Source organism: Chrysochloris asiatica, unplaced genomic scaffold (genome assembly GCF_000296735.1).
Source record: "Chrysochloris asiatica unplaced genomic scaffold, ChrAsi1.0 scaffold00219, whole genome shotgun sequence".
NCBI classification, from domain to species: domain Eukaryota; kingdom Metazoa; phylum Chordata; class Mammalia; order Afrosoricida; family Chrysochloridae; genus Chrysochloris; species Chrysochloris asiatica.
The window spans coordinates 3099868-3125828 of record NW_006408737.1 but is presented as its reverse complement, the minus strand read 5'-3'; the positions used below and the strand labels follow the sequence as shown (position 1 = coordinate 3125828).

At 38.3% G+C, this 25961-nt stretch overlaps 1 protein-coding gene across 2 annotated transcripts in view; it reads left to right on the top strand.

Annotated features, from left to right (window-relative positions):
• The window catches only part of SBF2 (SET binding factor 2), a 552380-nt gene that overhangs the window by 95507 nt on the left and 430912 nt on the right, over positions 1 to 25961 (top strand). For both annotated transcript variants that reach the window (XM_006873002.1, XM_006873003.1), the window contains exon 2: positions 7256 to 7341. In XM_006873002.1, coding sequence (XP_006873064.1) covers positions 7256 to 7341 — 86 coding nt within the window. The remainder of the gene's footprint in view (positions 1 to 7255; positions 7342 to 25961) is intronic.

The following is a 25961-nucleotide window of genomic DNA, read 5'->3' as shown; positions in this document are numbered from 1 at the left end:
TTTCAGAGTCTCCTCTGACATCCATTTTTTCCTTTTCCTTCTTTCTTGTCTTCTTAATGACTTTTTGCTCTCTTCATGTATGATGTTCTTGATGTTATCCCACAGGTCTTCTGGTCTTCGGTCTTTAGTGTTTAATGTCTCAAATCTGTTCTACAAATGATCTCTAAATTCAGGTGGGATAAACTCAAGGTCATATTTTGGCTCTCGTGGACTTGTTTTCATTTTCTTCAGCTTCAGTTTGAATTTTCATATCAGTAATTGATGGTCTGTTCCACAGTCTGCCCCTGGCCTTGTTTTCCCTGATGATATGGAGCTTTTCCATCTTCTCTTTCCACAGATGTAGTCAATTTGATTTCTATGTGATCCATCTGGCGAGCCCATGTGTATAGTCATCTCTTTTCCCAATCTAACCATGTCTCAATCCCTATATCCCAGAGCCCTGTCTAATACTCTTTTTGCCTTGTAGTTGACTTCATTATACATTGATACCACCTGTTCCCTGTTTCAGTCTTGTATATTTGCCCTACTCCAAAGACTTCCATATTTGTCTGCTTTTGTCATGTATGATAATCTCAGGTTGTTGTTGTTGGTTCTCAGTCCAAAGAACAGCCTTTAGCATTTTTTGTAAAGTTGGTCTGGTCATTACAAATTCCTTTAATTTTTGTTTATCAGGAAATGTCTTAATTTCATCTTCATATTTGAGACTGCAAAGCTTCTGTTGCTAAGTATATGATTCTTGGTTGGCAATTTTTCTCTTTCAGAGTTTTGTATCTGTCATCCTTTTGCCTTCCTGCCTGTATGGTTTCTGCTGAGAAATCAGAGCTTAGTCTTATTGGCTCTCCTCTGTAGGTAACTTTTTCATTTTTCTTGAACTGCTTTCAGGATTCTTTCCTCGTTTTGATCTTGGAAAGTTTGATTTTGATATGTGTTGGTGGCATTCTTTTGTTTTCTTTGCTATTTATCCTGTTTGGAGTTCGTTCTGCATCTTGTATGCTTATTTTCTCATCTTCCATGAATGATATCAGGGAAGTTTTCTTACAACTCTTGCACAATTTTCTCTATACCTGTTTCTTCCTGTTCTGTAATTCTGATAACCATAAGTTGTTACTCTTCTTGGTGTTCCTCATAACTCTTAGGCTTTCTTCAGAATTTTTTTTCCTTTGATTATTATTCTACAATACTAGTATTGAGATATTTATCTTTAAGCCCACTAAGTTGGGCTTCCATTGCTTCACATCTATTCCTTTGCCCTTTCAATGTATTGCCCATTTCTGAGATCTTAGTATTAATCTTTGGGATTTCTAATTTAAGGTTCTGTATTGTTTCAAATTTTTCATTTATTTTGTCTATATGTTTTTGAAGTGTCTTCCTGAAATTTTCTCTAGTTTTTTTGTGTGTTCTCTTTGATTTTGTGATCTTTCTGTTGATTCTTTGAAGGTACCTAATTGTCATTCCTATGGATGATTTTTCAGTTAGTTCTATTGGCTTTGCTTCTGCAAAATTGTTTTTGTCTCAGCATCTTGGTCATTCGTTTGGGCCATTCTCTATTGTTTTTCTATGTGAGCTAAAATTGTCTCTGTTGTCTCTGGGGCATTGTGGGGTTGTTGTATTTGAAAAACAAATATTACAGTTATTGGACCCTTAGGGGAGAAATATCTGGGGGGGCTCCTGCAATTCAAGGAGCTCATGAAGCGATTGTGGAATGGATGTGACAACAAAGTTCTTGTCCCTAGATGGAGTTCTTGTTCCTCAGTGTTATCTGTGTTCATGGCACTCAATCCAGAAGTAGTTCTGGGGACCCTTGATGGAGTTGATTTCAGTTCTATTAGGAGCACAGCTAGGGGCAGTATGACTGGTTAAATGCTGGCCTGGTGGCTCTGTGGGTTTTATAGATCTGCAGCTGAACCCACCTGAATCCAGGCACGAAAGCAGCACAACTAAGTGATGCAGCCAATCCCCACTTCACACTGGCATGACTCCTAACCGTGTAGCTCCGAACTCCCTGAGAGCAAGGTCTGTGTTGGGGTTGATGAGAGTAGGATCTGGCCACACTTATGGTCACCATGGGAGCATGGGGAAAAAGAAATTGCAGTTTTTCTGTTGCTCACATGAATCTGCTCTGCCTGCTTCCCTCTGTCAAAGCTGTTCACATGCTAGTAGAACCAAGTCCAGCCAGCCATTCACCAGACAGTCTCTTCCTCTTGCCGTCCCTACTCAGCCTCTTACCCCAGCAAGCACACCAGCTACCTATCTAACCTTTCTTCTGAAGTTCAGGGTGCCAGAATTTTCATATGTGTCTCTTATTTTGTCTCTGATATCTGTATAGTCTGCCATCTTGCCGAAAGTCCTCTACTTTTACATTCTTATAAATATTTTGGAAGGCACAGATACTGTAGAAAATTCACTTGCTCCCTCCCACTAAAGGAAAAAAACAAACCAAATTCCATTTTCTCTTCTTCCTTCCTCCTCCTTTCCCTTGATTCTATGTACTTGCTCACCGCATTTCCTTAACTTCATTTCTAAGGTTATTGATTTCTCAATACTATACTTTAAGCATGCCTTTGTGAGTCTTAATTAGGTGTAAGATAACTTTTAAAAGTCCAGAAAAAAGTCTGTTATTCTGCATCATACAAAATAAAGGTGTTTAGGCAGTAGTCTGGAATTTTTTTGCTACCAGACAAGTCATCAAGGCTTAGTTTAAATTGGCATCTCTTTCTTTGCAAGGTAAAGATTTTAGTCAACATTTGTTTTAGTCGGCAACTGTAGCGTTTAGCCATCTAGTGGTAAATTATATGTATGTCACATTTGGTTTATTTACCATAAGTAGAATTTTAGAACTAGAAATGACCCAAGATCCACATTATATGTAGGAGACTGAGGCTTAGATAATTGGACAATTATATTGATAGAGTGAAGACAAGGCTCAGATCTCCTGATTCCCAATATAGGTAGTACTACTTTTAAAAACTTTTATTGTGAATTGAGTGATCGTTTACAGGGCAAATCATTAGTTTTACACTCAGCAAATCATCTTTTGTTTCATTGCAATGATTGCAATCCCCTCCATGTACCTTATGTTAACAGTATTTACCTGTGTTCCCTTTTATTTTGTTTTGTTTTGATGTACATAAAACACCCAGAAAATGTATATTTATTTAAATGTCCAAAGAACACATTTTGCAAGCCAGCCTCCTGCCCACAGGCATACAGCTTTTCTCATTCCATGGGCCTAGAGTCCTCAGCTGCTCTCTGTCTGTGCCATCTCCTCTGCCTCCTTCTCTGCTGTCACTACTTGCATGGTTAGGATCCCACATTCCACTCATGGTCTTCCCTCTTGATGGCCCTAGGGTCCTCTGTTCTGTAGGAAGTACTTTTATCAAAACATGATACAGTAGTTTGAATGTGTGTGTCTGTATATATTAATTCTTGGTGTGGTGGTGTAGGATAAGCACTGGATTGCTAACTGCAAGCTTGGCAGTTCAAACCCATTAGCTATTCCTTGGACACTCTGTATAGGGTTGCTATGAGTTGGAAAGATTCGATAGCACTTAACAGCAACATATATGTATATGTACATATACAGTGGTTACGAATCAGGCTGCTAACCTCAAGGTCTGCAGTTCGAAACTACCAGCGGTTCTGTGGGAGAAAGATGAGGTGTTCTGCTCCCGTAAAGATTTACAGCCTCAGAAACCCTGTGTAGGGTCACTATGAGTCAGAACCTACTCCACAGCACTTAACAGCAACAATAACAACAACAACAACAATATACGTATAAATGAAAAGAGCATTGGTCCTAGGGTCCTATGTTCTGTAGGTTGTACTTTCTATCAAAACATGATACAGTAGTGTGTGTGTTTGTGTGTAAAATATATACATATATTCATTCCTGGTGTGGTGCTGTAGGACAAGCACTGAATTGCTTACTGCAAGGTTGGCAGTTCAAACCCACCAGCCACTCATTGGACACTCTGTATAGAGTTGCTATGAGTAAGAAAGACTCTACAGCACTGAACAACAACAGCAACATATGTATGTATACATACATATACGCACACATACACACACATATTATACACACACACACACACACAAGGAGCTCTGGTAGCGTAGTGGTTACGAATCGGGCTACTAAACTCAAGGTAGGCAGTTCGAAACTACCGCTGTTCTGCGGGAGAAAGATGAGGCTTTCTGCTCCAGTAAAGATTTACAGCCTCAAAAACCCTGTACAGGGTCGCTATGAGTTGCAACCGACTCCATGGTACTTAACAACAACAACAGTATATATACCCACAAACACACACACATACACATATTTTAAAAAATTGTTTAAAGCTATCAGCTAAGGGGACATATTAGTATTTTGTGTTATTTGTATTTATCGTTATTATTGAGAAATGAAACAATCATTGGATGACATAGGTAAGGAAATGGAAATCATATTTACCTTTGAGATGGCATACTAGTTGTCTGTGGGAGGTGATTTTAGCTATTGTTAACAGTGAGAGAATTATGTATTAATTATTGTATCTCTGGGCTCGCTTTGGAAGTATAACAACTTTTACATGCTTTCCAAGTACCCTTCCTGTTAAGTTTCCAATAAATTTTGGAAATAAGAATAAATATATGTAGTATCTCCTATTCATGAACTGGAATTCAAAATAGTTACTTTTTAAAAATTTTTATTATCACCAACACATATTTTGGAAGAACATTATTTATTTTACAACATTTAGGCACTATAGAATTACCAGGCATAATTTGTCAGTTACACCAGGGGGCTTCAAAAAGCTTATGGAAAAATTCCATTATTTTCAATTCCACTTTTCCATGAACTTTTGAAGCTCCCTCATATATGAGAGGGATAACATGTTTCAAGGAGCCCTGGTTGAGCAAATGGTTAAGCATACCACTCTATTGCAACAGGATCACTCAATATTTATTTATTTTGTAACTGGCTTATTTAACACTTAGCATAATGTTTTCACAATTCATCCATGCTGTAGCTTGTATTCAGTAGTTTAATATATGAATAATATTCCATTGTAGGTATTAACTACATATTGTTAATCCATTCATCTGTTGATGGACACATGGGTTGTTTTTACCTTTTAACTTGTTCAATTATCTGTTTAAATCTCTAATTTATTATGTCTAGTAATATAATTTACCTTGTTCTTCATGTATTCTGGTCACTTTTAGAATACATTCTTTTTCATTTCTATAAAATTCTGTGAGCTCTTGGTTAAGGTTAACTATGGAAAAAAAATTTGTGTGTTCCAAATAAACCTTTTGAATAATAAGAAATTTTACTGGAAAATCAGAAAATCACATTGCATTCCTACCTAAATTGTTGAATAACCACAAAAAGGCTAGTTTAGCCGGAATAAACAGACTTCTTTCATTAACTTCTAAATGGATCAAATATGAAAGCCTTTTGTAAATTGATTTCCTGCATGCTTTCTTTTCATTGAATGAACAACTTTTATTTTCCTCATTCTTTGAAAGTTGGTCTATACTGGGATAATTAGATCTCCTTATTTTGGTGAACTTTTATATTCTGATTGATGGTTTTAGTTTGGTAATTGTAATATTAGTTTTTGGGTAAAAGATAAAACCTTTTTTAACATATGATTTAAAAAATTATAAATCAATGATGGGAAACTTGAGACCTGGTAGATGAATATGGCTTCATTTAAATTGTACCTGCTAGCAGGTAAAATCAAATTTCTACTGATCAGCCTCTACCCTACTAAAACAAATACTTCAGTTATATGAAGGGGCTCTAAAAACTTCATGGAAAAAACAGAAATAAAAGATAATAAACTTTTTGAAGCCCTTCATATTCACTAGATAGGCCAGAAGTTCTGATGGCCAAGCACTGTATTTTTGCTTCAGCCATTTCCTTTGAGGAAATGTTCTTCTGAGGTGAAGGAGGGAAGAACAGGTGGTAGGCACACTGTTAACATTCCAAGCAGATTGTTTTGGGATAGAATTGCCATTGTCAATGAAGTATATATAACATGTTTTACTAAGACTTTTTTCTTTTTTTTTGATTGTATGGAAGTTTTGACTCTACTTGGAGAAAATAAATTATGCCAATATCTATGATGTTGTTTGGAAAATGTTTTCCGGAGGAAACTCCTTGAACATTAAAAAATAAATAACTAAATTGAGTGATTTTCATTTTCAGTTAAAATTTCTTTACTGAAATTATTTTCTGTGAGAGTTTGTAAACGCCATCAAACAGTCCATTTTGAAATGGCTGTGTTTTATGATGTGCAAATGCTAACAAAATAAAGCAAGAAGGGAGGCCTAGAAATACAGTGACAGACACAGGATCCGAAAAGAGAAACATTGTTGCTTTCATTTCAGGGTGAGCTAGGATAGTACATAGAGTATGACACCCTATGAAGGAAGCTCTTTAAAGAGTATAACAAAATGCAGTCTAACTGTCTGACATGGACTTTCTGTCGCTGGGTTACTTACGTATTATATCACCAGAGTTGAATTGCAAGTTGATCCATACTTTCGTGTCACAGGATAGTTTATATATAGTAATAGTACTGTAGACCAGAAGTCTCAAATGGGGGCATTGAGACATTTGGCACTTTCTGGAGACATTTTTAGTTGTTACATCTTACAGAGAGGGCTGCTACTAGCATCTAGTGGGATGAAGCTGGAATTGCTGCTAAATATCCTACAAAGCACAGGACAGCTGTCAACAAAAAAATTATTGCTGAACCTAAAATGTCAATATTTCTAATGTTGCAAAATCTTGCCTAGACAATGATCAAGTTCCCATTTCTAGAAAAGTCTGAAAAACGTAATCTGTAAGAAGTTTAGTGCTAACAGTACCATTTCAGTTGCTTAAATGATTTTGTTTCCATAGAAAAGCTGTTCTTAAGTTTGCGTTTAGGATACTGAGAAGATAACTTATTGGGAAACAAAGAACATACTCCCTTGGTATGGTTGAGACTCTAGGTGTCATTGCCTCTTAGCTATTTTCCTTGCTTTCATATGTATCACCTTTGTTTTGAGCATCTGTAGGATAGAGATTGTCTGTCATTTCAGTATTGTGCTTATAAGGTCAAGACTCTTAAACTTGAAATGAGTTTAAACTTTATACTCTTTTAAACTTAAAAATGATATGTCAGTTAATTCAACAAATACTCAATTAGAAATAAGTACTAATAAAATAAGTATTCAGACTTTTTATTCCACTGTAACTAATTCCCTTGGATTTTATTAACAGGATCAGGAGAAGGTCTGGGGAAAATAATCCAGAGATTTCCACAGAAGGACTGGGATGATACACCTTTTCCACAGGGCATTGAATTGGTAAGTTTGTGTCGCATTGTTGTACTTTTATAACAATACTTTTCTTATTCCATATTTTCAAATGCCTTTTTAATGTTGTACTTTTAAAAACTTTTTCTTGTAAATTGAGTTACGTTTTTACAGAACAGATCATTAGTCCCACATTCAACAAATCATATGCTTCATGTCATTATAATGATTGCAGTCTACTCCATGTACCATCAGTTAACAGTATTTACCTCTATTCGCTTTATATTTTTTACCTGTTCCCTACTCCCCCCTCCACCCTGTAACCATTATAGTCTGTTTCATTTAGTAAGAAAATATTTTCTTGACTTTTTACAACAGTGGTGTCATGCAATATTTGTCAGTTGGCCTCAATTTAGAGCACTCAGCCCTGAAGTAGTTCTTGGACGCCCTTGATGGAGCTGGTTTCTGTGTCTGTTAGGACCACAGGGCAGGTGTGTGTGTGTGTGGGGGGGAGGCGGCAGGGTGACTGGTTGAATGCTGGTTTGTTGGCTCTGTGGGTTCTGTAGATCTGGAGCTGAGCCTGCCTGACTCCAGAAGTGACTTCAATTTCAGCTTAAAAGAGAATCTTCAGACAGTGCTGGGGAAGGTTCCTCCAGTCTTTATCAGCCCAATAAATCTCATCTTTTTTATGAATTTGAGTTTTGTTTTGCATTTTTCTCCCCCTTTAACCAGGAATGTTATTGTGACTCTGCTCAGAGAGGTTGGTAGTGGTCTATTTCTGGTCTCAGGTTAGAGGGGGCTGTGATTCATGTGAGCCATTAGTCCTGTGGGCTATCACCTTCCTTGAATTATTAGTTTCCTTCTTTGCACCAAATGGGAAGAGACCAGTCATTGTATCTTAGATTTAGATGGCTACTCACAAGCTTTTAAGAACCCAGACAATACTTAACAAACTAGGATGTAGAACATTATCTTTATGAAATATGTTACGCCAATTTCTGCTTATTATTAAATAATATGATTTAGCTACAAGGTGTTATTAAGAATATCTCTTTCCACCAACCCCAATGTACAATAACTTGTGAACATAGTGATTTCTAAATGCCTGTTTTGTTCTTCTTTTTCCCATTTAAATTTCTCTTTAATATTAAAGATGAAATTGATGATCTTTATGAACTTGGAAGCTGAAAAAGCCCTTTGATTTTTTTCAGTCAAAATCTTAGCTTCAGTGCTAGCATATTACTAAAGAACTATTTATTATTTTTTTCCCCCCTGAAATTTCCAGGTTCTTTTTAAGTGAAAAATAAAATAGAAACAAGAGGTTGGTTTAATGGTGACCAATCAGTGTTTGGGAGTCCTTGTGTGGCACTGTGGGTTAATGTGTCAAACTGCAAAGCCAATTGAACTGCAAAGTCGGTGGTTCAAGCTCACCAGCTTCTTCTCGGAAACCCTATACAGGGTCGGTATGTGTCGGAATTGACTCGATGGCACTTAACAACAACGACAATCAGTGTTTTGAATTTGGTTTGGTTATCACAAATCTTAATTCTTTCCTTCTTAACTACAGGATCCAGAGATTGTCTTATAGAGAATTTAACTGTCTTTTTGTTGTTGTTAACATTTTTAAGGGATTTAAAAGGCTGAATTATAATATATGATGCCCAGGACAGGAGGGTATGAAAGATGATCCCGAAAGTGTTTCTCAGTCTATCTATAAAATTTGGTCCTTGGAAACCCTATACAGAGTTGCTGTGGGTCAGAACCGACTCGACGGCACTTAACAATGACAACAGTGCACTGGAGTGTGTGTATGTGTATATTTTTTATACAGTGTACACACACACACATATGAGTGGTGTCCTCAAGCAATCCTTGGTGAGAGAACATTTGGTATAAAAGCTCTGTTGCTGACTGCCTGGATTGAAATGCCAGCTGCATGGTGTGACTTTTGACAAGTTACTTCGCCTCTTTGGGCATTAGAGCATTGATCTGTAAAAGGAAGTGAATGATTGTAGTACTCTCATAAGGAAGGCCCTTGGGTAGTGCAAATGGTTTGTGTTGGACTACTAACCAAAAGTTTGGCAGTTCAAACCCACCCAGCAGCACCATGGAAGAATGGTCTGGAAATATGCTTCTGTAAAAAATTACAGACAAGAAAACCTTAGGAAGCATTTCACTCTGTAGCACGTGGGATATTTGTAAATTGTAAATTACTTGGAGCTAAAGGGCTTAACATAGGAGTGCTCGTAGGAGTGCACTGAAGATAAAAATGAAAAAATACACATAAAATGCTTAGAATTATATCTTTCATAAAATAAGTTCAGTAAATGAGGTTGTTTATTGTTGTTGTTGTTATTCTTTGACATCTTGCAGCCCTTCCTGTATAGGAAGAATTGGCTACTCTCCTGGTAGAATGGGTCAGAAGTGTCTGTTAGAATAAAACTGATGTTGAAAATTGGGAATTTTCTCATTCTAGCTAATGATTGTCCTGTTCTGCTAAACTGAGGATAATAGATATATAGAATGCTTTAGTTTTGATTGTTATATCCAGTTGTGTAAAGAAGGTTGTGGATTCGATAGGGTAAATCTTGAATTTTGGCAATGAAAATGGGAAAATATGTGAGGATTTAAGGGTAAGTGACTTTTTGGAAAACCCCTTGTAATCCTTTATCTGTTTCCTACTGCCTTCAAATTCCAATAGTTGGTTTTAAAGTGTTAACAACTAGGCATTTATAAAATCTTTTAAACCTCCTGTTTCTGTATCCTTTTCAGTGATGTCTGAGAGGGGAAATTTTTGGTGCTGGGGACCTTTTAGAAGTTTTAATAGCTGTTACTTCCCCTCTGGTAGGGTAGTGGTTACGAATCAGGCTGCGAACAGTAAGGTCAGCAGTTCATAACTACCAGCTGTTCTGGGGGAGAAAGATGAGGCTTTCTGTTCCCATAAAGATTTACAGCCTCAGAAACCCTGTACAGGGTCGCTAAGAGTCGGAACTCCACGGCGCATAACAACAACATTTTGGAGTCCTGGTGTGCCGCTGTGGGCTACTGCAAAGCTGTTTGAACTGCAAGTTTGGCAGTTGAAGCTCACCACCTGCTCCTTGGAAACCCTATACCGGGTCGCTATGGGTCGGAATAGACTTGACGGCACTTAATAACAACAAAAATAACCCCTCCCCTCACACTGAGTGTCGAAGTATAGGCAGTTAGACAATGTGAACAGTGAATACCACCTTCATACATTTCAGTGAGAACAGACATGGAACAGAGAGAACCATCATTACTTAATTAAACCTGAGAAAGGATCATTTTTGCTGTTTGAAAGTCAAAGTAATAGATAGATGTTTGTAATAATCAGCAGTGAGGGAGCGACACATACTGACCTTACTACTTAGTAAATAGGAGTCCTGGTGTGACACTGTGGGTTAATGTGCTGGACTGCAAAGTGAGTTTGAACTGCAAGGATAATGGTTCAAGCTCACCAGCCATTCCTAGGAAACCCTATACAGGGTTGCTATGGTTCGGAACCGACTGGACGGCACTTAACAACAACAGTAAAACTTAGTAAATAAGGAGCTCTGGCAGTGTAGTGGTTACAAGTTGGGCTGCTAACCTCAAGGTCAGTGGTTCGAAACTTACCAGTGGTTCTGCAGGAGAAAGATGAGGCTTTCTGCTCTTGTAAAGATTTGCAGCCTCGGAAACCCTACACAGGGTCGCTATGAGTGGGGACTGATTCCACGGCATATAATCGCCACCACTTGGTAATTGGGTATCTTTTTTCTTCGTAAAAAGACATTGCCATGTTCTAGTGCTCTTGGTATGTTTCTGAAGTTGGTGAAATAGAGGTGCTAAGACACAGAACTTTTCCTCACCTACTGCGCTAGACTGCAAGGCCAGTTTGAACCTGCTAGGTTGGTAGTTCAAACCCACAAGCTGCTCAGTAGAAACCCTATACAGGGTCTCTATGGGCCAGGACTGACTTGATAACACTTAATAAACAACAAGATTTTCCTATATCATGTCTTGGCCAAATATTAACAGTTTAAAGATGATTTTCAATTAGATTAATTCTTAAAGAATATTGATCTGTTGAATTATGTTGGAAATTTTTTCTATTATGCAAAAAATGTGGCACCAGCCGTTTCTCTCCACAGTACTCTTTACCCAACTACTTTCAATAATTCATTGCAATAGCCATACAGAACCCAGGCACCATAATGACAGTTGCGAGGTTTCTTAAGGAAGTTAACAGGTTATGAGCCAAGACCAGAAAGTGCACCCATAGGCAGGTCCCTCTCTGCTCAGGTAATGTGAACAAAGCTCTTTTAGGGCTGATGATTAATGTCCACAGGACACACCATTCCATCATAAACCTTAGCCTGAAGGCTCTCCTCTGTAGCTCCATGGGTCAGCAAGCCTAGCTCCCCCAATTACGTGTCTGGAGGGACCCTACTCAGCAAGCAAGCCTCCTGCCCGAAGTCACTCACCTTTACTTGGTCCATGGGCTGGGAAGCCCACAGCTCTGTATCATGCTCTGTTTTTTTTCCCGTTGTTGCTGCTCCTCTGCCACTCCTCTGCTATTCCTCCAGTGTCACAGCTTTCTTTCCCTGAATTGAGGAGGTTCAGTGAGCAGAGATCTCAGGGTCAAAAGGTTATCCTTGGATGATAGTGAGATTCCCCCATCCTGCTTCTGAAATGGCTCATTTTAAGCCCAGCAGGTTGGTAACATTAATTAATCCTCTCATTCCATTTCCAAGTGTTTAAAATCACAGTCCTGTTAGCAGTCACTCACAGTGAATCATATATCCTCCAGCAACTTCCTCCACCTTCTCTTACCCAGACTTATCAGGAATAAGTCATTTGGTGTGGGAGTTTACAAAAGCTCCTGGTGTGGCGCTATAGAATCAGCACTGGATGCAAACTCAAGGTTGGCAGTTCAAACCTACCAGCTGCTCCTTGGAAACCCTTTGTAGGGTAGCTGAGTCAGAACTGACTCAACAGCACTTAGCAACAGTGTGGCTAGAAGACACATTAAATAATTCAGTACATCACAGCGGACTTTCCCATATTTGATAGCAATTGATTCTTTAGTGTCAGTTGTGTTTTCATAGTATGAAAGGTTTTTATCGTCATATGTATGAAAGCTTGTTTTTTCAAGCTAAGTTAGTTGGTGGCAGAGTTATCTAATTTGCAAATAAGGAAACTGAGCCTTAGAAAACTGAAATTTCACCAAATTCTAAAAGGTAGGTTGTAGCAGAACTGAGACAGAAATCCAGGCCTTTTGACTCGTAGTATATTCTGGAAATGACACCTTAAGCTATGTTTAGCATTTGTATTTTAGTGTAATACAGTATCTTGAAAGCAGGATTCTCTCTTTTGGAAGAACTGAGGGTGAGAACTCCTAAGAGAATACTGAGTTTACTGCCTAGAGACCAGCTTTACTTATTTATGGTAACTGATGATAAATCTGGATTTACAGCATAGTATTAATATTGAAATTATTTTCTATTGCCACCTTTCTCCCCCAGGAAATACTTACGAGGAGGCTTCAAAATGTTCATGGAGAAATTCCAATATCTTTCAATTCCGTTTTTCCATTAACTTTTTGAAGCCCCCTAGTATTTAAATTCTAAACAAAACGCAGTTGTGTTCAGCCTATAGACTTGAATTTTGAGACTTATAGGAAAGGATTTTAGGCATACACAATTTACTTTTTTGTTTTTAAAATAAATTGCTTTCTTTTTCTTTTATTCTTACACTGTATTGCAAAATGATGAACTTAAATTTGGAAGGATTTTAAAAATAAAAATATGAAAATAAGTTTAAATATAAACATAATGACTACTTTTCCAATTCTGGGATATTTTTATCCTTTTTCTTGTTCTTTTTAGGCATACAAGGGAAACCACAGGCAGTCATACAAATAAAGTTTCAGTTAATTTTAGTGACAATATTTCAAAGAACATTAAAGAATTGTTTTGCTTGAGACAGTCTATGGATAACAATCTATTTCTGATTATGGGAGTAGATGTTTTCATTGGCTAGGTTTTAGACATCAGCAAACTCACATTGTTTGGCACTCGATTTTTTTAAGATGACCTCAGAAATAAATTGTGTGCTATAATAATTAAGAAAATATTCCCTAGTCTGTGTTAAGGAATGCTTGTTCTGAGACATTTATAGATGTCCTTCAGTTTTTATAGAAGAGTTAAATACTGTGATAATAAATTTTGAGACTGGAATAAAAGAGAAATAGATATTCCTTTCAGATTTCTGAATTTTATTAGACTTATAAATCATTAGTTCATTTCTGATTTATATAGTCTTGTATAAATTTAAGTGTAAATTGAGGAGAAGAGAAAAAAAAAATGTATTCAACATTCCATAGATGCAACAGGAGAAATGTCTTAGTACAGGGTGGCATTTGAGGGCAGGTAAGTATAAGTGTCTTGTAATACTCCAATTCTTGAAGCTGTTTAGAATGAAATGAATATAACAAATAGGCCACTTAATCCATCTGATCTAGAAGTAAATACTGTTAGGTACTGAGTTTAGAAGGGCTAAAGGATAATTTCTTCCTTTCTTTTTAGAGGAATACACAGGAAAGGAACATGAGATAGTGAACATTGTAGATGACAGAATCTAAATGTTCACAAAGATCAGAATGGTTCACAAAGGTCCTAAAAAGTTAGAGTTGTGTACCTTCTTAGAAGATAAGCTATAATAAGTAAGCCTGTAGTGTACTACATGTAGGAAGCTTAGAATGAATGTAAGTCGGAAAATATGCTGGCCAGAGAGATTTAAGAAATACAAGGACCCAGCTAAAAGTAAATATTGTTGTTGTTGTTATGTTCCATGGAGTCGGTTTCGACTGATAGCGACCCTGTACAGGGTTTCTGAGGCTGTAAATCTTTATGGGAGCAGAAAGCCTCATCTTTCTCCCGCGGAACAGCTGGTAGTTTCAAACTGCCGACCCTGAGGTTCGCAGCCCAATTCATAACCACTACTCTACCAGAGCTCCTTAAAAAAATAAATATATACATAATTATAAAAGATGCCAACTGGGCCACTGTGCTGGAGTAGGGCACTGGGTGATGAATTCAAATGGAAAGACGATGCAGAGCTTGGCATAAAGGATGTATGGGAAAACTCTTGATTTTGCATAAAATGGAAGCTGGAAACATAAGAATATTGCCATGAAGTATTAAAATAAGGTTTCTAAAATATACTAAAGCCTACAAAAGGGACTGTTTCAGTGAAGTTCAAACTCAAGCAAGTGGATAGCAATAAAATTTACGTTGGAAAGATGATGGGTTTTGCTCATGTTTTTGTTTTCCACTTTTGCCACTTGAAGTAATAAAACCACATGTCAGAGAACCTGATGGAGCCTAAAGGGTACACCTGAGATACTATGTTCTTTCAGGTTCTTTGAGGAGAGGACAGTTATGAGACATCATTCTCTGTCAGTCTTGGTATACTATTCTTACATTCTGGGTATCTGTGTAAGTGGTTTGTTATCTTGTACTAGACTTTAAGTTATTCACAAATTCTATTTATCTCATAAATGTGCTATCTCCTCAATTATGCTAGGGACTGTTTCCCCTACCCAGTGTCTGTGGTCAGTTACTTCAGCACTGCTCTGAAAACCACCTTAGACTAGATTTTCTTGCTAGGCTGTGTTTCTGCCACATGGAATACTGCTGCTCATCTCTCACTTTAATTGTCAAACATATTACATCTGTGGGTTATTCTACATTTCTTCAGTTCCAATTCCATTTTTCTGCTCTCCCATTTTCATTGACTCCACATATGGTGCTGTGGGTTAATGCACTGGACCACAAAGTGGGTTTGAACCGCAAGTCGGTGGTTCAAGTTCACCAGCCACTCTTCAGAAACCTTGTGCAGGGTTGCTATGGATCAGAATCAATTCGATAACACTTAACAACAACATCCTTTATATTGGAGTCTGGTGTGACGATTGGAACACTGGACTGCTAGCTGAAAAATCTATGGTTCTAATCCACCAGCCGCACCTTGGAAACTCTATACTGGGTTGCTATGAACCAGAACCAACTTGACAGCACTTAACAACAACTACAGTGCTTCATATTAGCTAAACTTGATCACTTTGATCATAAAACATTATGAAATGTTTTAAATGATCCTTCTTCCTTTGCTTTCTCCATTTCTCTGAGACCAGCGTGGTACAGTGGAAAGTCTGTGGGAACTGGAATTTTAAAACCTTGAGGACAATTAATTTAGCTTTTCTGACAATAATATTTTCCCTATAGGGCTATTATCAGGTGATTGATTGTTTATTAAGAATTAGATAAATTTAAATAATTTGTCTTTCCATCCACTCTCATGTAAAACTCCTGAAACATAATTTATACGCCCTCCGTTCTGAAACTACAAAGTTAATTAATTTTCCTGTGTTGGTTAGAGGTGATGCTAGCTGTTGTAACAGAATTACTTAAATATTAGTAGCTTAACATGATAGAAGTTTTTTTGTTGCTGTTGTTCACATAAAGCCTAATTATTGGAACTTAGGTGCAGATGTGTGGCTCTGATGCTAGAAGCTCTGTCATCAGCATTTTAAATACTAATAGGGTCCCCCATGGTGGACAGGTTTCAGAAGAACTTCCAGACTAAGACAGAGTAGGAAGAAGGAGAGTTGGACCATTTATGAAAGGTTAGTCACTGAAAACTGTCTGAATACCAGAGGAACATTGTCTTATAGAATCAGAAGATGAGTCCCTCAGGTTGGTAGGCACTCAAAATACAACTGGAGAAGAAGAGCCGCCTCCTCAAAGTAGAGCTAACCTTAATGATGTAGATAGAGCAGAGCTTTCGGAACTTTGATTTGCTGATGGGATAAGACTGGGAATGAGATGAAATAGCTGTAAGCGTCCCTTAAGCATTGAACTTAGAATGCAAAAATTACGAAGCTAGGAAAACTGGTAGTTGTGGAATAAATGGAATGCGTAAAGATAGATATTCTTGACATATTAGTGACCTGAAATGGACTGGTATTGGCCATTTTGAATCTGAAAATTAACATGGTTTAGTATACCATGAATGACAGATTCAAGAGGAATGGTGTCACATTCTTTGTCAAAAAGAGCTTTTCAAGATCTGTCTTGAAGTACAATGCTACCTGTAATAGGATATTATCCATTTGCCTACAAGGAAGACCATTTAATATGACTGTCACTCAAATTTGTACACCTACCACTAAAACCAATAATGAAGAAATTGAGGAATTCTACCAACTTCTTCACCAGGGAGTCCTGGTATGGCACTGTGGGTTAATACACCAGACTGCAAAGCAATTTGAACTACAAGGTCAGTGGTTCAAGCTTACCAGGTACTCCTCGCCAACCCTATTCAGGGTCACTGTGGGTTGGAATCAACTCGACGGCACTTCACAACAACAACAACAACAACAACTTCTTCAGTCTGAATTGATCAAACTGGCATTGATAACTACTGGTGACTAGAATGGGAAAGTTGGAAACAAAAGAGGAAGGATCTGTAGTTTGAAAATAATAGTCTAACTGATAGAAATGATACTGGAGATCACATGATAGAATTTTGCAAGGCCATTGCAAATAAGTTTTTTTCAGCAACATAAACAGTGAGTATATACATGGACCTCACCAGATGGAATGCACAGGAATCAAATTGACTATATCTGTGGGAAGAGACAATGGAGACACTCAATATCATCCGCCAAAATGAAGCCCCTAGAAGCAGTATATATCAATTTTTATTATTATTAAAACCTTTTATTGTGAATTGTATGTATCACTTTTTTGTATGAATTGTATATAAACCTTTTATTGTGAATTGTATATATAACTTTTACCTATAATTCATTGATCAGAAGTTAATCACACAGCCACAGTTACCTGTACTGGAGTATTGGCAAATAAAGCCTATAGTTGTTATTGCCATCTAGTCGGTTCTGACTCATCATGACCCTGTATGTGGGTTTCCAAGGGGTGACTAGTAGGATTGAGCTGGTAACCTTGCAGTTAGCAATCAATCCAGTTCTTATCCTGTAACAAACCCCAAATAAGTCCTGTTGTTGTTAAATGCTGTCGAGTTGGTTTCTATTCATGTGACCCTATAAAGGGTTTCCAAGGAGTGACTGGTAGGTTGAACCACCAACCTGTGGTTAGCAGTCCATTACTATACCTACAGCACTGTGCTACAGCCTAGTGGTTTAAAATCGGGAAATGTGTGAGCCATGCTTATTTAATCTGTATGCTGAGCAAATAATCTGAGAAGCTGTGATTATATGGAGAAGAACATGGCATCATGACTGGAAGAAGACTCATTAACAACTTGCTATATGCAGATGACACAGCCTTGCTTTCCAGACGCAAAGCAGAATTAAAATACTTGCTGAAAAAGATTGAACACTATCGCCTTCAGTATGAATTTCACCTCACTGTAAAGAAAACAAAAATCCTCACAACTGGGCCAGTAAATAACATCATGATAAATGGAGAAGATTGAAGTTGTCAAAAACTTAATTTTGTTAGGTTCTACAGTGTGTGGGCTAATGCGTCAGACTGCAAAGTCGTTTGAACTGCAAGGTTGGTGGTTCAGGCTCATCAGCTGCTCCTTGGAAACCCTATACAGGGTTGCTATGGGTCAGAATCGACTCTACGGCGGCACTTCACAACAACAACAGTCATGGAACCAGCAGTCAAGTAATGGATTGCATTGGGCAAATCAGCTGCAATTATTTAGAGCATTCCAGAGGAAAGATGTCAGTCTGAAGACTATAAGGTGCGCCTGACCCCAAGCCATCATGGTGTTTTCACACACTGCATAGGCATGTGGAAGTTGGGCAGTGTATAAAGAAGACCTTAGACAAATTGATGCATTTGAATTACCATGTTGGCAAAGAATATTGATAGTACCATGGACTGTCAAAAGAACAAAACAAATCTGTCTTGGAAGAAGTACAGGATGGTGAGATTTCATCTCTTGTTCTTTAGATATGTCAGAAAGGGCCAGTACTTGGAGAAGGACATCTTGTTTGCTAAAGTGGAGGGTCAGCGAAGAAGAACAAGACCCCCAGTGAGATGGATTGAGACAGTTGCAGCAACAACAGTGTGTTCAAACATAACAATTGTGATGATGTTGCAGGGCCAAGCAGTGTTTTGTTCTCTTGTGCATAGGGTCGCTATGAATCAGAATCAATGCTATACACCTAACAACAACAACAACAATATTCCAAGGAGAAAAGAGAAAATGGATTTAGTGAATCGCTAGCTTTTCTTGGCTAGTTCCAAGGGTCATTTCCCCTGCACTCATTTAGTCTTCCTCTGTTGCGTTTTCTTAATTTCACCACCAGTATCTTCCCTTCTTCCATTGTTTCCTCTGCTGGCTTTCTTTCTTATCCTCTCACTGCAGACTTAAAGTACGATTTAGTTTTCTGGAGTTTTTGTTTTCTCTGGAGAGTGGTGGTACATATACTGCCAGTCTTTTGGGCTTCCATCCTAATCATGTTTGATTATACTATAATTTTCTTAAGTGTAGCTGTATTGCCTTTGTGTCTCAAGCATCACCCATATTTTGGTATCGTTTCTAATATCAGATGTGTTCTTAGAACAGATAGTCTTAGAGGTTGAATGAAAGGTAGTGCTTGACTAATTTTGCTTACAGCAATTTGTCTATAGCTAAACTGACACTAGGAGGAGCTCTGGTAGCGTAGTGGTTACAAATCGGGCTGCTAACTTCAAAGTCAGTAGTTCAAAACTATCAGCTGTTTCTCTGGGAGGCTTTTTGCTCCCTTAAAGATTTATAGCAACAGGGTTGCTATGAGTCGGAACCGACTGCATGGCACACTACTACCACCACCAAACTGACGCTAAGGTTTGTGACATATTAGCTTGCTATGTGACATATTAGTCAAACCAGAATGCTTTTGAGAGTGAAAGTGGCTGGACTAAGAAAACAGGCGTAAAGTGTAATATTCTCCAGAATACTGTATTGTTGCCTGTACAAATACACATAGGAGTGTGAGTAAAAAATTCTTGCTATAAATGAATAGAAACCTTTATTAAACAAAAGCATCAACATATGAAACCAGTGTTTCTCAACATATTCTCCAGGTGTACGCGCTTTTAAAGGTGATGTTTCCGTCTTTCTACCCCTTCCCTGAGGAACTCTGCGCTCTTCACTATTGTTGTTGTTAGCGACCCTGTATAGGGTGTCCAAGGAGCATCTGGTGAGCTTGAACTTCTGACCTTGCAGTTCAAGCGGCTTTGCAGTCTGGCGCATTAACCCACAGCGCCATACCAAGACTCCACTTCTACATCATGTCAAAACACCAGTTTTGTTATCCATGAAGAACTCAAATTGTGCTTTCTTTTTAAAGGTCATTTGAATTTTGGAAACGAAAAGATTGGAAATAGCTATGGGTAGATGGGTTGTGGTTTCCCAACAAAATTCTCTTGGGACAGCCCTTGCTACAAATGAAGTTTCACTCTCACATTGGTGTGATGGAAAAAAATTTTTCCCATGAAATTTTTCTCATCAGTGCAGTTTTGAATTTTTAAAAAACTTTCTAATAATCTCCCACGATCATCCTGTGGCCTTCAAGAAAACCTATGCAGATAATCCTTTTGGAATCCCAAAGAATAGCTATACTATAACCTTGTAAGATGACCCCTTTGCCTTGAACTTAACTGGGCCAAAAGATTCCCCCAGAAGCCAGTTTTGATTGGACTTATTTTTAAAAAAGCACCCTATAATTGCAGAGACATGTTTAAACATAGTTTGTTTGGAGTAAACCTGTGCTGTCTGAACTGGAAACCAGTAGCAATACTTTTTGACATATTCTCATATTTGGCAGAAGATTGGTTGCTATCTAAATGTCCATCAGTAGGGGACTGATTGGATTCATGATACCACTTCATTCAATGGAATTTACTGCGGTTGTTATCAAATATGAGATGGAACTTTATTCACTGTCATGAATAGATTGTCAAAGACATTAAATAGCCAAAATAATTGTGGAAAGAAAAAACAAAGTTACCAGTCTTACACTGCCTGATTTCAAGACTTATGTAAAACCCAGTAGTCAAAATAATATGGTGTTCAATAAGGGGAAGTGGGGGGAAAACAGCAATGAAGTTTTGAGCTAAGTCCAACCACATTAAATAGACTCCTGTCAACCTGGGTGGAGATACGGTTGGCCAGCAGTATGGCAAGACCTAGGGAGCTCTGGTAGTGTAGTGGTTACGAATCAGGCTGCTAGCCTCAAGGTTGGCAGTTTGAAACTACCAGTCATTGTGCAGGAGAAAGATGAGGCTTTCTGCTCCTGTCACCCTGTGCAGGGTCAGTATGAGTCAAAACTGACTCCATGGTGCTGAACAACAACAACAGGGACTCCTGGGCCCAGGGACAGGGATTTGGCCACAAAGGACTAGAACGGAGAGTGAAGCTTCCGGTTGGAATGAAGTGAGGGGAGATGCACAAGAACACTCATACTTGCAGATAGTACCCATTTGACCTGACTTCAATGGCTGGATGACCGGAACTCGACTAGAGGAAGAATGAAGAGGGGGGAAAAAGAGTAATCTGCTACAATCTGATGAACTTGACCTATGCTTATGATAGTAGCTCAAAAGAAGGAATGAATCTTTACAGCGAGGAACATTCCCACCTCCTCGATACACAGGGTTGACAGGGATGGGCGACTTAGACATTGGCTACCCAAAATGGGGAGCAACAAAGGCAAGAAATCACTGGTTTACAAGCTTTCAAGAGGGAGCCTAGTTTCAGAGGGTACAGGGGAAGGTAGAATCTTCACGGAGTGGTTTCCAACCTGTCTGGACAGGGCTGGTGAAAGGAGATGGGGATAAGACTCTTGTGGTTCAATAGTGAATAATTGCTATCAGTACTGATTGTGAGTGTTACAAATGTAGAGATAAACGTTTTGTAATACAAGGAGGGGAGGGGAGGACCCTGGGACCATCAAGGAAGAAGAGTGGAGTGCGGGACCCTATCCAGAAAAGCAGGACACCAGAAATGGAGGCAGAGACAGTGACGTGGAGAGATGGCGCAGCTGGGGACTCTGGACTCTGGGAGGGAGAGGGTCTATATATTGACGGCCAGGGGCCAGGCTTGCGGGGTGTACCCTTTGGCTGTTTGATGATGCATGCAGGGAATAGTAATCATTGCAATGAAACAAAATAAGACAGGATGAATGTAAAGTTAATGTTCTCCCATGTAAACTATCACATAATTCACAATAAAAACGTAATAAATAAATAAAATAAAAAAATACGGTATTCATTGCAGCACTATTCACAATAACGAAAAGATGGGGACATCCTAAATGCCCATCAACAGAAGAGTGGTTAAACAAATGTTGGTATGTACATACAACAGAAGACTAAGCAACAATGAAGAATAATAAAGAATATGCAAAACACCTCACAACATGCATGGTCCTGGAGGACGTTATGCTGAGTGAAATGAGTCAATCACCAAAGGATAAATACCGTATGAGACCCCTGTTGAGAAAAGTTAGAAAATATTTTCTTGCTGAATGAAACATTCTATGATGATTACAAGGTGATGGGGGGAGGGATGAAAAACATAATAAAGTGAATAGAGGTAAATACTGTTACCTGATGGAACATGGAGGGGATTGTAATCATTGTAACAAAATGAAGTATATGACTTGTTTAATGTTAAGTCTGATGTTCTGCTTTGTATAAACCGCCACTCAATTTAGAATAACAAGTTTAAAATGGGAAAAAATATGGTATTGACTAAAGGATAGACATGTAGATCATGGAGCAATCTAGAAGCAAACCCACATGTATGAAGGGACTTCAAAAAGTTTGTGGAGAAATTCTATTTTTAAATTAAATTTCTATGAACTTTTTGAAGTCCCCTTGTATGTGTATCCTAATTTGATTTTCAACAGAATTGCCAAGGTTGCAGAAAGGATAAGATTTTCAACAAATGGTGCTGGAACAACTAGATATATTTGCCCTATCCTATCCAGTGGCAGCATCAGTGGGCTCAAGCATTACAACAATAGTGAGGTTGGCCCAGGATTGGACAGTATTTCATTCTGCTGTGCACAAGGTCGCTATGAGTTGGCACCAACTCGATGACACCTAACAACAACATCTCATATCATACACAAAAATGAACTAGAAATGGATACAGACTTTATGTAAAAGCTAAAACTTTATTTAAAAAAAAAAAGAAAAGAAAACATTGTTGTGTGACTTTTGGTTCAGTAAAGTTGTTTTTAGGTATAATACCAAAAACCTAAGTGAATAAATTTTTCCTAAAGTGTAAGGAAACCTTTAAAAAAGAATGTACCACTATGTAAAAGGGTGGGTTATCAGATAGCAAGAAGCCCCATTTGTTTCCCTTAGATCTGTAAAATCTCTGAATGCCACTTAAACTCTATTTTTAAAAAATTTTTATTGTGAATTATGTGATAGTTTACATGAGAGAACATTAGCTTTACATTTATCTTAGTGTATATTGTTTCATTGCCATGATTACCATCCCCTCCAGAATCTCTATTTTTTATTTACCTTTAGTGATGAGTAGGAAATTGGGAGAAACAAGGGAACATGTGAAATCTAGGAATAGTTATGAAATGACTTTGATTGCTAAAGATGGTAGCCAACTTTAGATATTAAAAGATTACTCTAAGTGAAAGACTTGGAGTAACATAGTACTCTGTAGGATTTTATATATCTGTGTATTCATTATGTAGAGATACTTAATTTGATCATAAAGACAATAGCATCATACCAGCTCTTTAGGTCACCTACTCTATTTTCAAAGTTCTGTAAGGAATTATTTCTTTATACCATACACCTCAGCCAGATTGTTGGTCTAATCAACTTTTTTGTTTTTTGATGATCTGCATATCCTATGTACTATATGAAATATGTTCAGGCCTTTTTGCTTGGGATTTTTATATTTTGTGTTGGGGATTCATGTGGAACTTTCCCCAATTATAGATATTACTACACATGATTTTTTCCTTTTTATAACTTGTAAATATGTCAATTTTTTTTAAATGAAGTATTTGGTGGCCTCTAGTGGACAGTGAATAAGGAAGACCGTAGAAGAATTGATGCTTTTGAGTTATAGTGTTGGAGGAGAATATTGAAAGTGCCAGGGGCTACCAAAAGAACCAATAGATCCATTTTGGAAGAAGTACAGCCAGAGTGCTCGCTGGAGGCCAAGATGGCCAAACTTTGTCTCTCATGCTTTATAGGAGGAGAAATCCTCATCTTTATGCCACAGAGTTGTTGTTGGTATAGCTTATATGCCACCAAGGCTCCTTGTAGAAATATTCTCTGTCAAATGTAACTTCAAAGAGTTAAATTTCACTTTGAATACACTTTTTGAAGTCTTCTCATACATTCATATGTCCTACAGTGTTACACCATTAGAATAAGCACTGGACTGCTAACTGCAAGGTCGGCAGTTCAAACCCAGTAGCTGCTCTTTGGAAACCCTATGTTGTTGTTGTTGTTAGGTGCCATCAACCTTATGTACAACAGAACAAAATACTGCCTGGTCCTGGGCCAACCTCATAGTCGTCGTTAAATCTAAGCCCATTGCTGCTGCCAGCGTACCAATCAATCTCATTGGGGGTCTTCATCTTTTTCGCAACCCTCCATATGATATCTTTTTCTGGGGACTGGTCCCTTCGGATAATATGTCCAAAGTATGAGAGACATAGTCTGGCCATCCTGGCTTTTAAGGAGCACTCTTATGCATACAATCAAGATGGTGGGTCGGGTAGATGTGCAGGGAAGAGCTCCATCAGCAACAACACAGAATACCGGGCCAAGCAGGCTCAGGGGATGGTGCTAGAACTCTGAACCACATATACAGGAATATTTAGAAGATTGGAAGGCTTACAGCTAGGGGAATTCGTAACAGAATCAAGAAATCCATTGCTTTCTAATTCAAGACGCTCAGCTATTCCCGGAACCGCCATCTTGGGAGAGACCAAGCCAGGGAAGAATCAGAACAGTCACGAACGGCTGATAGAACCGCGGAGATACATAAGTGGACAATCATTTTTTGTTATCTGTTCATTGGTCTCTAGCTGTCTGCGCACCTCCATCTTGGTGACTAGAGGGGATGCTTGAGCGAATGGATACCCCACTCCCACCCCTGGAGGGTTCTACTACGCATGCGCACAGATCTCCTCAAAATTTAAAATGACACCACTTAAAACCAAACGGCCACCACTTGTATGTTTGTCATACTGTGGTGGCTTGTGAGTTGCTATGATTCTGAAAGCTATGCCACCGGTATTTTAAATAACCAGCATGGTGGACAGGTTTCAGATGAGCTTTCAGACAAACAGAGTAGGAAGAAAGAATGACGAACTACTTCTGAATCTTTAGTCACTAACAACCCTCATGAATAGCAGAGAAACACTGCCAGATAATAGTGCCGGAAAATGAGCCCCTCAGGTTGGAAGGCACTTAAAATGCGACTGGGAAAGAGCTGCCTCCTCAAAGTAGAGTTGACCGTGATAACGCGAATGGAGTAAAGCTAGTGGGAGAAAAGCCCGCAGGACCTTCATTTGCTGATGGGGCACAACTCAAAATGAAGAGAAACAGCTGTAAACATCTATTGAAAATCGGAACATGGAATGTACGAAGTATGAATCTGGGAAAATTGGAAGTTGTCGATACTGAAATGGGACGCATAAACATCGATATCTTAGGCATTAGTGATCTGAAATGGACCGGTATTGGCCATTTTGTATCTGACAACCACATGGTTTACTATGTTGGGAATGACAGATTGAAGAGGAATTGTGTTGCATTCATTGTCAAAAAGAACATATCCAGATCAGTCATGAGGTACAAAACTGTCTGTGATAGGATAATATCTATGCACCTACAGGGAAGCCTAGTTAATACCACTGTTATTCAAATTTATACACCAACCACTGAAGCTAGTGAGGATGAGATAGAAGAATTCTACCAACTTCTTCAATCTGAAATTGATCAAACATGCCATCAAGATGTATTGATCATTACTGGTGATTGGAATGTAAAGGTTGGGAGCCAAAAGGAAAGATCAGTAGTTGGAAAATATGGCCTTGGTGATAGAAATGATGCTGGAGATTGCATGATAGACTTCTGCAAAATCAATGATGTGTTCATTTCAAATACCTTCTTTAGACAGTAAAACAGATGACTATACACATGGACTCAAATACATAGAAATCAAATGGACTACATCTGCGGAAAGAGAAGACGGAAAAGCTCCAAATCATCAGTCGAAATAAGGCCAGGGGCAGACTGGAACAGACCATCAATTACTCATATGCAAAGTCAAACTGAAGCTGAAGAAAATGAAAAGTCCACAAGAGCCAAAATAATGACCTTGAATATATCCCACCTGAATTTAGAGATCATCTGTAAAACAGATTTGATACATTAAACACTAAAGACTGAAAACCAGAAGAGTTGTGGGATGACATCAAGAATATCATACATGAAGAAAGGAAAAAAGTCATTGAAACGACAAGAAAAAAGGAAAAGGTCAAAATGGATGTCAGAAGAGACACTGAAACTTGATCTCCAGCATAGAGATGCTAAAGCAAATGGAAGAAATGAGGAGGTCCAAGAGCTGAA